The sequence below is a fragment of the Plecotus auritus genome, assembly GCF_963455305.1.
Source record: "Plecotus auritus genome assembly, chromosome: 10".
Lineage (NCBI taxonomy): Eukaryota > Metazoa > Chordata > Mammalia > Chiroptera > Vespertilionidae > Plecotus > Plecotus auritus.
Genome location: NC_137785.1, coordinates 15,599,778 through 15,615,138, shown reverse-complemented (window position 1 = coordinate 15,615,138; position 15,361 = coordinate 15,599,778). Strand labels below are relative to the sequence as shown.

The window sequence follows — 15,361 nt, the reverse complement described above, 5'->3', positions numbered from 1 at the left end:
CCAGATTCCCCCCACAAGAGTGTGGGTACCGCCCTAACTGGTTTGGCTCAGTGGATAGAGCGTCGGCCTGCGGACTGAAAGGCCCCAGGTTCGATTCCGGTCAAGGGCATGTACCTTGGTTGCGGGCACATCCCCAGTAGGAGGTGTGCAGGAGGCAGCTGATCCATGTTTCTCTCTCATCGATGTTTCTAACTCTCTATCCCTCTCCCTTCCTCTCTGTAAAAAATCAATAAAATATATTTAAAAAAAAAAAAAAGAGTGTGGGTACCCAGGGGCTCGCCTGGAACTGGGGTTCAGTGCAGTCAGAACTGGGGCTCAGTGCAGTCAGGGGCTTCTGACTCCCTTCCACTAGGGAAAGCCTGTGGCAACCTTTGCAGCCTTTGTGCGCACTGGCATGCGCGCACCTGCAGACCTCTGCCCTCCCCGGCTCCCGAGTCTCCGCCCGAGAGTCCAGATTCCCCCCCGTAAGAGCGCGGGTCCCCAGGGGTTCGCCTGGAACTGGGATTCAGTGCAGTCAGAATTGGGGTTCAGTGCAGTCAGGAGCTTCGGACTCCCTTGTGCTAGGGAAAGCCTGTGGCAACCTCTGTAGTCTTTGTGCACACTGGCGCGCACGCCTTCAGAACCCTGCCTGCCGGGGCTCCACCGGGTCCCCTCCGGGTCTCTGAGTCTCCGGGTGCCTTTCTCTCTACCAGACTCCCCCTGTATGAGCCTGGGTCCACGGGGTTTCGCCCGGGACTGGGGTTCAGTGCAGTCAGAACTGGGGTTCAGTGCGGTCGGGGGCTTCCTTCCCCCTTCCGCCAGAGAAAGTCAGCCAGGCTCTCAGCCACCCTTCCTCTCTGCGCACACAAGGACCCTTTGCCGTACCTCCAATTCTCTGTGAGCTTTTCTCTTTCCTTCTAGTTGTAGAATTTTCACTCAGCCAGCTTTCCTGTGGTTCTGGATGGTGTCCGTTCTGTCTTTTAGTTGTAGTTTTGAAATTGTGTGAGGCAGCAGTTTAGGTGCTTACCTATGCCACCATCTTGGTTTCTTTCTGTGTGTATGTTTTTAAATATAATTGATTTCAGAGAATAAGGGAGAGGGAAGAGAGATAGAAACATCAATGATGAGAGAAGATCATTGATTGGCTGCCTCCTGCATGCCCCCTACTAGGGATCGAACCTGAAACCCAGGCATGCACCCTTGACCAGAATCGAACCTGGGACCCTTCAGTCCTCAGGCTGACACTCTATCCACTGAGCCAAACCAGCTAGGGCAAAAAATATATTTTTATGGATTTCAGAGAGTAAGGGAGAGGGAGAGAAATAGAAACATTAATGATGAGAGACATTGATCAGCTGCCTCCTGCATGCCCCCTACTAGGGATTGCCCACAACTGGGGCATGTGCCCTGACCAAGAATCGAACCATGACCTCCTAGTTCATAGGTCAATGCTCAACCCCTGAGCCCCACCTCCAGGCAGAAGAGCCATTTTTTAAGTATTCTTAGAGATGTTCACAAGACTATTCCTCCAGTTCATTGAAATTTCATGTTACAACCTTGAAATATGAAAAAAAGCATTCACTATGTACATGTCTAAATTCTCTTTATCCTTATAGGAATCAAGAACCAACATAACATGAAGAGTTTTCAAGAAGTGGGATTAAGCTACCTTTCTCCCAAAGAGCTTTCCTCCTGGCAGACCTGGCAACAGGGTGCAAGTGGGTTAACCAGGTGTCAAGATTCCATGAAAAATTTTCAAAGGAATATTTCTAAGTTGCAAAAACAAGGTGATTCCCCCTGGCGGGTTTTGGCAGGAATACCAATGCAGATTTCTGAAGATGGGAACTATATATTGACTCATGGAGAGGATGAATCCGATTACATAAAAAATCAAGAATTTCCATCTTGGAGAACCCAGCATTCTTGGAGGAAAATGTATCTGGCAGAGCCACATAATTATCAGTGTAGATGTCAACAAGTTTCCATGAGAAATAATTTCTGTGAGTGTGATGGTGTCAATTGGATCTCACATCACAATGACAATCTGAGAGTACACAGAACAGAAAAAAACAACTGCCATGATGGTGGAGAAGACATTATGAAGGTGTCACTGCATAATCAAGATTTAATTCAAACAAGGCAAAAGTCCTGCCCCTGTAATGATTACAGAAAAGTCATCAGGGATGACTTCAGCTCTGAGGTTCATCAACAGTTAGACTTAGAAGGGGAATCCCATACATACAGTCCATGTGGAAAGGGCTGTAGTTTTAATTCAGTTCTTCATATTCATCAATGTGTTCATAGAAAAGATGATTGTATTTTTGAGAGTTCACATCTGCAGTCCCATCAGAGAGAACATACAGAAGAGAAGCCATGTATATGTGAATATGGTGAGAACTTGAATCGGTGCTCCTCTCTTAACATGTATGGACTTATTCACACAGGAAAGACATCCTATAATTATGAGAAAGCCTTCAGTCACAGCTTAGACCTCAGTGGTATTTTTAGGGTTAGCACTGGGCAGGAACCCCATGAATATAAGGAGAATGGGAATGTCCTTAATCATAGTTCTCATCTGCAAGTCCATCAGAAAATACACACTGAAGAGAAACTATGCACTGATGTAGAGTATGAGGAAGGTTTCATTTGTAGCTCAAATCTTAATATTCAGCATAGAGTTCACATGGAAGAGATTCCCTATAATTCGGAGGAGTGTGCTAATGGCTTCAGTCTGCCCTTACATTTTCAGGACCTTCAGATAGTCCACCCTAGGGAACAACCATATAAACATTCATGTGGTAACAGCGTCAGCCAAAATTCGTATCTTCAAGGCCATCAGAAAACTCACATTGGAGAGAAACCATATAAGGAGTGTGGAAATGGCTTCAATTGGAATTTAAAAGTTAAAGGTCACCAGAGAGTCCCCACTGGAGAGAAGCCATACAAATGCAGTGCTTGTGGTAAAGACTTCAGTCATAGATCAGTTTTTAATGTCCATCAGAGAGTCCACACAGGAGAGAAACCTTATAAATGTGAGGAGTGTGATAAGGGATTCAGTCGCAGTTCATACCTTCAAGCCCATCAGCGAGTCCACACTGGAGAAAAACCATACAAATGTGAAGAGTGTGGGAGGGGCTTCAGTCGCAATTCATACCTTCAAGGCCACCAGAGAGTTCACACTGGTGAAAAACCATATAAGTGTGAGGAGTGTGGGAAGGGCTTCAGTCGGAGTTCACACCTTCAAGGCCATCAGAGAGTCCACACTGGAGAAAAACCCTACAAATGTGAGGAGTGTGGGAAGGGATTCAGTTGGAGCTTTAACCTTCAAATTCATCAGAGGGTTCACACAGGAGAGAAACCCTATAAATGTGGGGAATGTGATAAGGGCTTCAGTAAGGCCTCAACTCTTTTGGCCCATCAGAGAGTTCACACAGGAGAGAAGCCATACCAATGTGATGAGTGTGGTAAGAGCTTCAGTCAGAGATCATACCTTCAAAGCCACCAGAGTGTCCACACTGGAGAGAGACCATACATATGTGAGGTGTGTGGGAAGGGCTTCAGTCAGAGAGCATATCTTCAAGGTCATCAGAGGGTCCACACTAGAGTGAAGCCATATAAATGTGAGATGTGTGGGAAGGGCTTTAGTCAGAGTTCACGCCTTGAAGCACATCAGAGGGTTCACACAGGAGGGAAACCATACAAATGTGAGGTTTGTACAAAGCGCTTCAGTGAGAGCTCACGTCTTCAAGCACATCAGAGGATCCACATAGAAGGGAGGGCCTATAAATGTGAACAGTGTGGCAAGGGTTTCAGTGGATTTTCAAGTCTTCAAGCCCATCACAGAGTCCACACTGGAGAAAAGCCATATAAATGTGAGGTGTGTGGAAAGGGCTTCAGTCAGAGATCAAATCTTCAGGCTCACCAGAGAGTCCACACAGGAGAGAAACCATACAAATGTGATGCATGTGGTAAGGGTTTTCGTTGGAGCTCAGGTCTCCTAATTCATCAAAGAGTCCATAGTGATACATTTTATAAAAATGAGGAGTACGGTAAGCATTATCCATCAGATAATCCATACACAAATGAAATCCTGTAAAATGGTATTTTGTTTTGAAGTCCTCAAATGGAAGCTGAATTTTCCCATTTGTCAGAGTTGTTTTTTTTTTTAACAAATTTTTTTTAATTGATATTTTACAGAGAGGAAGGGAGAGGGATAGAGAGCTAGAAACATCGATGAGAGAGAAACATCGATCAGCTGCCTCCTGCACACCTCCCACTGGGGATGTGCCCGCAACCAAGGTACATGCCCTTGACCAGAATGGAACCTGGGACCCTTCAGTCCGCAGGCCGACGCTCTATCCACTGAGCCAAACCGGTTTTGGCCCATTTATCAGAGTTCTTATAGTAGAAAAAGATTATCTTTAATGAAAATGTGATGTTTTAACCCAACCTCACAATAGGAGACCACACAGCAGATATCTAATGAGAGAGGTTTCATAAGGGTTGTATAGCATCAGTCATTGCACATGACTTTAACTAGTTGCACTAGGGCTTATAAAGTACGGTCAGGAATTTAACAAAAGTACAATGATGAGCATGCCTAAATCCATATCCACTAGAATGTAAGCTTAAGGGGAGGAGCTTCATTCACTGCTAAGACTATATCATTGCCTAACTCACTGTTGGTGCTCAGTACTTTTTGCTAAATGACAAAGTGTGTATTGAAATTTTTATTAAGCTCATCCCCCCCCCCCCAAAAAAAGACATGTATTTGGAAGACTGCAAGTAACCTTAATATAATCAAGTATTTGAAATGTGGAACATCAAGTAGTATTTCAATCTGAAATGACGAATTTGGTTGTAACCCTGTTAGGATTTATTTCTGTCCTATATGCTATCTTAAGTAGGGATGAGCTGAATTTCTTACCATCTGGTCACTTTTATATACTATCAGTTTAAATTTTAGCTGTGTGTATGTGTGTGTGTGCCAGTATGTACATATGTGCACTTTAAGTGACAGTGCAAACTGATAATGTTTCTGATTAACTTTGCAAAAATGGAACACTGCATTTTACATAATTGAATTTTTACTCCTGCCTGTGTGTTAAGGCAGAATTTTACTGTAATATTTGGAAAGTGTCAGAAATGGTTACTAACAAAAAATACTTTCTTAATAAATGTCAAAATTACATTGTTTTTAAAAATATATATTTTATTGATTTTTTACAGAGAGGAAGGGAGAGGGATAGAGAGTTAGAAACATCGATGAGAGAGAAACATGGATCAGCTGCCTCCTGCACACCTCCTACTGGGGATGTGCCCGCAACCAAGGTACGTGCCCTTGACCGGAATCAAACTCAGAACCTTTCAGTCCACAGGCCGACGCTCTATCCACTGAGCCAAACCGGTTTCAGCACAATGTTTGTTTTTAATCTCCATCTTTCCATCAAAGCCCTTTGATCTGATTGGTTTCTGAGTTATAGCCTTTACTCAATTTAACCTCCTTAGGCAGGATCTGTAATGAGTTTGGAGGACATTAATTTTGTCAAGTTTTCCATCCCCATACTTCTCCCACTCACACAAAGAAAGGAAAAATATTGAATTTTAGAAACATTTAATCAAACATACTGATTATGAGGATATGATTGCCTTTTACTTGGTGGTCTCTTTCTTCAAGAACAATGTATATTGTTGGTGGGAATGAAAAGTATAAGCTTGTTAGAGAAGAGTTAGTCACACAATACGTGTCATATATGTACTCTGGCCAGGTAGCTCAGTTGGTTAGAGTGTCGTCCCCATAAGCCAAGGTTGTGGGCTCAATCCCCTTTCAGGACAAATACGAGAAAGCCAGCTGTCTGGCCAGTATGGCTCAGTGGGTTAGAGTGTCATCCTGTGCCCTGTAATGTCCTGGGTTTGATTCCCAGTCAAGGCATGTACCTTGGTTGCAGGTTTGATCCCCAACCCCATTTGGGTATGTGCAGGAGGCAAACAATGTTTTTCACATCATGTTTCTCTCTTCCCTTTTTCCCTCCCCTCACTCCCTCCCACTTTATTCAAAAATCAATGGGAAAAATCCTTGGGTGAGGATTTTTTAAAAAGCAACCAATGAAGGTATAAATAACTGGGACAACAAATCGATATTTCCCTTCCTCAATCTCTAAAATCAATTAAAATTAAAAAAACTTAAAAATGTCAAATATACATACCCATCTGGAAATCATAAAGTAATCTACACTAATAAAAGAGAAAGATGCAAATTGACTGTACCTTTGTGACACCCACCAGCCAATCAGGAGTGAGTGTGCAAATTAGCCCAACAAAGACGGAAGGTTAATTTGCATACATAGGTGCCGAGTGGCCGGGGGTAGGGCGGGACACTTGCATTCCACACCGCACCAGCAGCTCCGGGCCTCTGGGCAGCATGGGAAGGTGGAAAGACGGCTCTGGGCCAGACTGAAGGCAGTGCCGGCAGCCAGGAGAAGGAAGGCCCATTCTTGCACGAATCTTCGTGCAATGGGCCTCTCGTTTATGATAATATAGAAAGGATGTGTACAGTGAGGGTAATTTTTTAAAACTGGAAATACATAGGAGTTTGGATAAATTTCCTTTATCTATTAATTTGGAGCTCCAGATGGTATGTAAGTGACCTAAAATGATGGGAAAGAATCATGTATGTTGTTTAGTGAAAATGTGGATCATAATAACCAGTTCATTTAAGTCTGTACACATATATGTTCATATACATGCTTAATAGATAATGTGTGAAAGATTACTCACCATCATGTATACAGTGGTTTTCTCTGGCAAGCAAAATTTTGCCTTAGTCTTTTCTTTTTTGTACTTTATTTAAAAATTGGCAACATTGACCAATTTTACCAAGGTAGTAAACTACTGCGATAGTACCCTTATAATTAAGAACTCATACTGTGATTTCTCTGTTTCTTAGATACCATTATGACCAAAATAAAGGAAGAAAACCTCTAAAGTTAATTTTCTAAATTCTCTAGATTTTTTAAAAATATATATTTTATTGATATTTTACAGAGAGGAAGGGAGAGGAATAGAGAGCTAGAAACATCGATGAGAGAGAAACATCGATCAGCTGCCTCCTGCACACCTCCCACTGGGGATGTGCCCGCAACCAAGGTACATGCCCTTGACCAGAATCGAACCCGGGACCCTTCAGTCCACAGGCCGACGCTCTATCCACTGAACCAAACCGGTTTCGGCTAAATTCTCTAGATTTTTGATACAGTTAAATTAGGTGTCAGCAACTTTATCTTACTGTGAAAAAATGTTAGGTCTCCAAGCCTATGCAGGCTAGATAGTCCTCGTGCAATTCACAAGTATTATAAATTGGTGCATCATAGTTTTTCTCTCAGATTAAGCCATGTTGGATGAATGGGGTGACCAAGGCCCTGGTTTAACGTAGCTTCTAAGGTGCTAAGTTCAAGTTGCATGGAATCAGAAATCCAGGGCTTCTAATTCGTTTCTTTACTGTTATAATTTCCAAGAGAATATCACAAGAGCTCATGGTGTTTTTTTATCAGTTAGGGTACTTTTAGTTGTAAGTAACAGAAAATGTAACTCAGAGTTGTTTAAACCAAAAATCTCAGTTCATATACTAGTGAAAAAGATACAGGTTGGTTAAGACTTGTTCTGGGTCAGGCATCAGGGCTTTATATTACTTTAATTTTCTCAGCTCTGTTCTTTGTGTAAACCTTTCTTCAGATTGGTCACAGGTGATAGTATCACCTGCTTTTTTGCTCACAGCTAAGGGAAGAAAGCTTCTGCCTCATTTTTAGTGTTATGTAGTCCTAGCTTCCCAAAATGCATAAGATTTCTGACCTCTAATACCCATTCAAGACATACTAAAACAAGACAATAAGGAATATACCTGGCCCCCTTAAATAGGCTATTTTGCTCCCAGTGACAAGCAACAGCAGGTTACATTGGGAAAACAGCAAGAATATGGGCAGAGAATTTTGTGGCACAAGTGCACAGGGACATCCAAAAACTGAGAGAGGAGCAGAAACATTGAGAAAAACTTTCCAGCACTTCAGTCACCATGCTAAGCACAAGGTAACATTAGAAAAATAACATGAGGTGATGTACTGAAGGTAACTATTGCAACAGCAGAATCCAATTCCAACCTTATTCCTGTCTAGGTTTATTCAACACCTCCCCCTAACATCCTATGCCTATTTCCAGGGAAATATACTATTTACTTCACTCTGCTTTTTGATACATGTTATCTGGCATTCAATAAAAAATTATAAGATAAAGAAACAACCATCTGCTAAGAGACATTAGATTAATCAATAAAACACACTTTAGAAATAACCATACTTTTGAAAGGTCAGAGAATTTTATGTTCCTGGTTGATGTGATAAATGTTGTCCTGAAAAGGGTGAAAAATATTCATGAACAGATGGGGGATTTCAGTGGAAATTAATCAAATGGGAAGTGCTAAAAAAGAAAATTTTATCTCAAAGGATTGAAGGCCTTGTGAAGGCTCAACATAACTGTGAAAAGTGTCAGAGAGCCCTAACCGGTTTGGCTCAGTGGGTAGAGCGTCAGCCTGTGGACTGAAAGGTCCCAGGTTCCATTCCAGTCAAGGGCATGTACCTTGGTTGCGGACACATCCCCAGTGGGAGGTGTGCAGGAGGCAGCTGATCGATGATTCTCTCCTATTGATGTTTCTAACTCTCCATCCCTCTCCCTTCCTCTCTGTAAAAAAAAAAAAAAAAATCAGTAAAACATATTTTTTAAAAAAGAAAAGTGTCAGAGAACTTGAATATAGGTCAATGGAAATCATCCTAATTAAAACACAAATATGTGAAGAAAATAGTATGTGGGAAAACTGTTTATAATCTAACCCTATATAATAAAGAGCTAATATGCTAATTAGACCAAATAGCAGAACAACCGTCCCGACGACTGTCCGGATGACCTTCTGGATGAAGCCGGGGCTGTGAGTGAAGCCCGGGTCCTGGGTGCTGGAGGGAAGCCAGTGCCGGGAGCCAGAGAAGGAAGGCCTACTCTTGCACGAATTCCGTGTATCGGGCCTCTAATATATGTATAATTGGAAACCCCAGAGGGGAGGGGAGAGAAGAGAGAATGAGAACACTAGCTGAAGAGATAATGACTGAAGTTTTTAAAAAATAATAAAAGACCTCACCCAAATCTAGAACCTCAGAGTACCCAAGAAGGATTGAAAAATGAAAAACCAAAAAAACTAGACATGTTACTGCCAAACAGCTGAAAATGAACAACACAGAGGAAATACTGAAGGCAGACAGAAAATGGACACATTGCATACATGAAACAGGTGAGAAAAAGATCAGACTTCTCATCCAAAACTATACAAGTCAGAAGACAATGGAGTGGCATCTTTAATATCCTGAAACAAAGTACTGCTAATGAAAAATTCCAAGTCAAATGAAAAAAAAATTTTCAAAAAGCAGTATGAAAACATTTTCATACAAACGAAAACTAAGAGAATTCACTACCAGGATATCTGCAGTACAAGAAATATTAGTAAAGTGTAACACTAGCACAAAACAGAGAGAAATTGGAAATATGCTGTTGTACAATATACAAAATGGCATAATATTTTAAGGAGCTAGATCTAAAAATATAAATATATATTACAATCCCTAGAACAACCACTTAAAATTTTTTAAAGTGGTATGTAAGTAATAACCCAGTAGTAGAGATAAAATGGAATAATAAAATACTCAATCCCAAAGCAGACAAGAAAACTGAACAAATGACACATGGTACAAATGGGAAGCAATTGGCATGATGATAGCTTCAAATCCCATGATATCAATAACCCCTTCTGGGGAAACCCAAGCCTCCTGTTCGCTCCGTGGCCGCAGCCATCTTGGTTGGGTTAATTTGCATACTCGCTCCTGATTGGCTGGTGGGCGTGGCTTGTGGGTGTAGCAGATGTATGGTCAATTTGCATATTACTCTTTTATTAGGATAGCCTATTTATTATTTTAAAAAATATTTTATTGATTTTTTACAGAGAGGAAGAGAGAGGGATAGAGAGTTAGAAACATCGATGAGAGAGAAACATCGATCAGCTGCCTCCTGCACACCCCATACTGGGGATGTGCCCGCAACCAAGGTACATGCCCTTGACCAGAATCGAACCTGGGACCCTTGAGTCCACAGGCCGACGCTCTATCCACTGAGCCAAACCAGTTAGGGCTATTTATTTATGTTTAATATATTTTTATTGATTTCAGCAAGGAAGGGAGAGGGAGAGAGAGATAAAAACATCAATGATGAGAGAGAATTACTTATCAGGTGCCTCCTGCATGCCCTTTACTGGGGATCAAGCCTGCAACCCAGGCTTGTGCCCTAACCAGGAATTGAACCATGACCTCCAGGTTCATAGGTCGACACTCAACCTGAGCCACACCAGCTGGGCTACTACATTTTTTTTTTAAATATATTTTACTGATTTTTTACAGAGAGGAAGGGAGAGGGATAGAGATCTAGAAACATAGATGAGAGAGAAACATCAATCAGCTGCCTCCTGCACACCTCCTACTGGAGATGTGCCCACAACCAAGGTACATGCCCTTGACCGGAATTGAACCTGGGACCTCTCAGTTTGCAGGCCGATGCTCTATCCACTGAGCCAAACCAGTCAGGGCTACTACATCCTTTTAATGGATGCACAGTATTCTACTGTTTATGTATTAATTTTTACTAAACTTATTTCATACTGATGAATATTTTTCATTCTCCTAAAATGTCAATGAAAAGTTGAGAACACCAAAATTTACACTATTTCAATTCTATCAACTCCTGTAGTAACACAAAGTAATCAATTGTCATAGCAGACTCACATGAATCATAGTTCTTAGACAACAGTTTTTAATGGTTCAAAGTATATAAATAAGCAAAAATCATAGACAGATGTAGCTTTCCTTTTAGGAAGGGTCTCAAAACCACTACAAACATACCTTCCTCACTGTCCCATTTCCTGTACTGGAATGCATTTTTGAGAATAACATCTATGATAATAAAAGCATAATATGCTAATTAGACCGGGCAACCGAACTACCTTCCAGACATCCTTGTGGACGACCTTCCAGACTAAGCCGGGGCTGTGAGGGCTGAGCCCCTTGCACGAATTTCGTGCATCGTTATCAACATAAAGTTAGGCCTACATGTAACATATCTCTTTTGAGAGGTGGAAATGAGGAAGCACAACTTTATAATTATGCACTGGGAAACATTTTGGCTTCAGGGTAACAGTGAACATTAACAATGTGTGTGATGCATGTCAGGTAAGAAACTGGTTTGGGAACTCTTAGACTTTATATTTGACTAGAGGACCTAATCGTTCACCAGTGGGGTCCCTTGGCCTGGCCTGTAGAGATCAGGCCAAAACTGGCTTTCCAACATCCCCCAAGGGGTCTTGGATTGTGAGAGGGCACAAGCCAGGCTGAGGGACCTCACCAGTGCACGATCAGGGCCAGGGAGGGACCGTGGGAGGGCTCCAGGGCATGTCCGGCCCATCTCGCCCATCCTGATCGGCTGGCCCCTAGCAGCAAGCTAACCTACAGGTCAGAGCATCTGCCCCCTGGTGGTCAGTGCACGTCTTTAGCGACTGGTCAAACAGTCGGACACTTAGCATGTTAGGCTTTTATATATATAGGTTAGTCCTTCACATAAGGATAAAGAGACTGCATGACTACTTTATTTCTCCAGCAAACCACATTTCATCTATATATATAAAAGGCTAATATGCAAAGTGTCCCCTTGGGAGTTCGACCGGGAGACTGAGGGTTTGATCACTCACTATGATGTCACTGACCACCAGGGGGTGGCACAGAACAAAGGAAGGCCCCAGCCAGCAGCTGGCAGCCAGGGAAGAAAGGCCCTGGCTGGCAGCTGGTGGCCGGCAGCCGGGAAGGAAGACCCCGGCCAGCAACTGGAAGGCCCTGATCGGCTCTGATCACCAGCCAGGCCTAGGGACCCTACCCGTGCACGCATTTTTGTGCACCAGGCCTCTAGTCCTATATAATAAAAGCCTAATATGCAAATTGTCCCCTCGGGCAGTCATTCGACCAAGAGTTGGACCAGGAGTTCAACTGCTTGCTATGACGTGCGCTGATAGCCAGGGGTCGGCGTGGAACATGGTGAGTGTCGGTGACATGGCGCTGGAAGCGGGCGGCAGTGGAGGCGCTGCCAGCCCCAGTAGGCCCTGACGAGAGCAGGATGGCAGTGGGGTGGTGGAGGAGGTGATTGGGTGGTGCCAGGCCAAGGCAGGTGTGAGTGGGGGCCCTACTGCCCCATAGATAGTGACCAGTGGCAGTGGCATGGGGCGGGTCCACCACCCAGCTCCCAGGCGCTGAGGGAGCTGCGGGGGGGCCTGATCCTGATCATTCGCCCTGCAGGTGGGATGGTGGAGCAGGTGAGGGGCCAGCGCCAGGCCACGACGGGGTGCCAGGCAGGGCTGCGGGACTGCGAAGCTGGGGGCCCAAGCTGAGGCGTGAGCTCGTGCCCAATCCCCGCAGGCTACCCCAAGCGACCCCACCAGTGCACAAATTCATGCACCAGGCCTCTAGTATGTATATAAATGTCAAATTTATTTGCAATAGGCAATTTGGACAGACTAGTGATACCAAAGAATTCATACTAACAGGACTCAATTATTCAAAACAACAAAGAGCCACCTGGAAGCAGTGCCATGCAGTGCACTCTGGAAATTAGTCTGCATCTCTTTGGGTTTCTGCCTGAATCAGTGCTTCCCATGATCTCAAATAATTGCTTGTTTCCTTTCACTTGGCTTAGAACTAGATCACTTCGCACTTTCTCTTATCTCCTCCCAGTTCAAAACGCTTGCATCTCTAATAGCCAGCGTTCTCCAAGATCTGCAGATGGACTCAACTCATTCAAACCTCAGGACAATCTTCTTTGTAGTTTTAGTCTTTTTGTGGAAAATGGGCTTAGTCTGCCCACCATAGCTACTCTGAGAGGAAATGTTATATATTTAGCAAAGTATTTGGGGCTGAAAAGATGTCAGGTTTGTTTTAAAATTGTACTGTAAGTAAAATAAAATAGTGATAGATTAATGGTAAAAACCATGTTAACTTGAATTTGGGATAGGAGTATATTGGGTCCATTTTACTATTCTTCTACTTTTGTCTATTTCTGAACTTTTATAATAAAAAGCTACAAAATATATTTTCTTCCTAGGAGAAAAATCATGGCTTCCTGGTTTCACTTGGCTTATTTAACCACAAGACACTTTATTTAATATACTAGAGGCCCGGTGCACAAAATTCGTGCATAGTAGGGTCCCTAGGCCTGGCCAGCAATCAGGGTCTATTGGGGCCTTCCGGCTGTTGGCCAGGGCCTCCCTTCGCCGGCTGCTGGCTACCGGGCTTCCCTTTATTCTGCGACGCCCCCTAGTGGTCAGCACATGTCATAGTGAGCGATCAAACTCCCGGTCTCCCAGTTGAACTCCAGAGGGGACACTTTGCATATATATATAGACTAGAGGCCCAGTGCATGAATTCATGCACTGGTGGGGTCCCTTTAGGTGGCCTGCAGGAATCGGGCTGAAACCCGTAGTCCAACGCTGCCTGCAGTTCTTACCTGCCGCTCCCGCTCATCCTGGCCCCACTGTGCCTGCCGCGGTCTCACACCCAATCAGTCCCAATTGTGAGAGGCAAGCGCTGAGCCCTGAGCCCTGCATCTGGTGCCCTTCCAAGGGGAGTGACCTGCGGGATTGGGCTGAAACCGGCTCTCCGACATCCCCTGAGGGGTCCCAGATTGTGAGAGGGCACAGGCCAGGCTGAGGGAACTCACCAGTGCACGATCGGGTCAGGGAGAGTCTGCAGGAGGGCTCCAGGGTGTGTCCAGCCCATCTCTCTCAGTCCTGATCAGCCTGACCCCAGCAGCAAGCTAACCTACCAGTCAGAGCATCTGCCCCCTCATGGTCAGTGCACATCATAGCAAGCGGTTGAGCAGTCTTAGCATATCATTAGCATATTACACTTTGATTGGTTGTTTGGTTGTTCTGCCATTTGGTATATTTGCATATTACCCTTTTATTATATAGGATTATATAGGACTAGAGGCCCAGTACACAAAATTTGTGCACTGCGGGGGAGGGGGGGTTCCCTCAGTCCAGCCTACACCCTCTCCAATCTGGGATCCCTCAGGGGATGTCCGACTGCCAGTTTAGGCCCGATCCCAAGGGCAGTCGGACATCCGTCTCACAATCTGGGACTGCTGGCTCCAAACCACCCGCCTGCCTGCCTGATTGCCCCTAACCCCTTCTGCCTGCCAGCCTGATCACCCCCAAACCACTCCCATGCCAGCCTGATCGATGCCTAACCGCTCACCTGCCAGCCCAATTGCCCCCAACTGCCCTCCCCTGCTGGCCTGGTCGCCCCTAACTGCCCTCCCCTGCAGGCCTGGTCCCCCCCAAATGCCCTCCCCTGCAGACTGGGTTGCCCCTAACTGCCTTCCCCTGCCAGCCTGGTCACCCCTAACTGCCCTCCCCTGCTGGCCTGGTTGCCCCCAACTGCTCTCCCCTGCTGGCCTGGTCGCCCCCAACTGCCCTCCCCTTCAGGCCTGGTCCCCCCCAACTGCCCTCTCCTGCAGGCCTGGTCGCCCCTAACTGCCCTTCCCTGCCAGCCTGGTCACCCTTAACTGCCCTCCCCTGCCCGCCTGGTTGCCCCCAACTGCCCTCCCCTGCTGGCCCGGTCACCCCCAACTGCCCTCCCCTGCTGGTCTGATCGCCCACACTCTGCCCTCCCCTGCTGGCCATCTTGTGACCACATGGGGGTGGCCATCTTGTGCAAGGGCATGATGGTCAATTTGCATATCATTTCTTTATTATATAGGATATCAGAAGTATGTAATGAAATGTCTGAAGCCGAACCCAAATTAGAAAACAATTCAGCATATTATATATGCACACATCACAATATTTTCTTAAATTACCTGCAATGGAGCTGCTTTTGTTTGCCATAACAACTAATTTTTTTTTAAGTTCAAGATTTTTCTCTATTACAGCCTAATCAATGTTTGTATTGCCATTTTGTAAATTCTTAGCATATTTGAATGAAGAATTTCATTCAGCAAAACATGTCAAGAAATCTTAGGTGCCTTTGGATTAGAGGAGATAAAGGAATTAAACACTATTCTACACTCCCCCTCCCTCCCTCCCTCCACTCCTGGCTTGCACAGTTTGGACACTGAAGATTGAGACTTCCTACATACTTAGCTACTCTCCCACACAGTCGTCATTACCATGTCTTCGCTTTTTTCTTTTATGTGGCCGCATTTTTTAAAATCCGCAATTATTTTTTCATAAGTTTTAAGAAATGAACAAAGCAAA

The 15,361-nt window shown here is 44.4% G+C and overlaps 1 protein-coding gene across 1 annotated transcript in view; it reads left to right on the top strand.

Moving 5' to 3' along the window:
* Positions 1 to 6,132, top strand: part of ZNF112 (zinc finger protein 112) — a 31,743-nt gene extending 25,611 nt beyond the window's left edge. Inside the window, exon 6 of the mRNA XM_080643756.1 lies at positions 1,596 to 6,132. Coding sequence (XP_080499882.1) covers positions 1,596 to 4,075 — 2,480 coding nt within the window. The 3' untranslated portion in view covers positions 4,076 to 6,132. The remainder of the gene's footprint in view (positions 1 to 1,595) is intronic.
* The last annotated feature ends 9,229 nt before the right edge of the window (positions 6,133 to 15,361 follow it).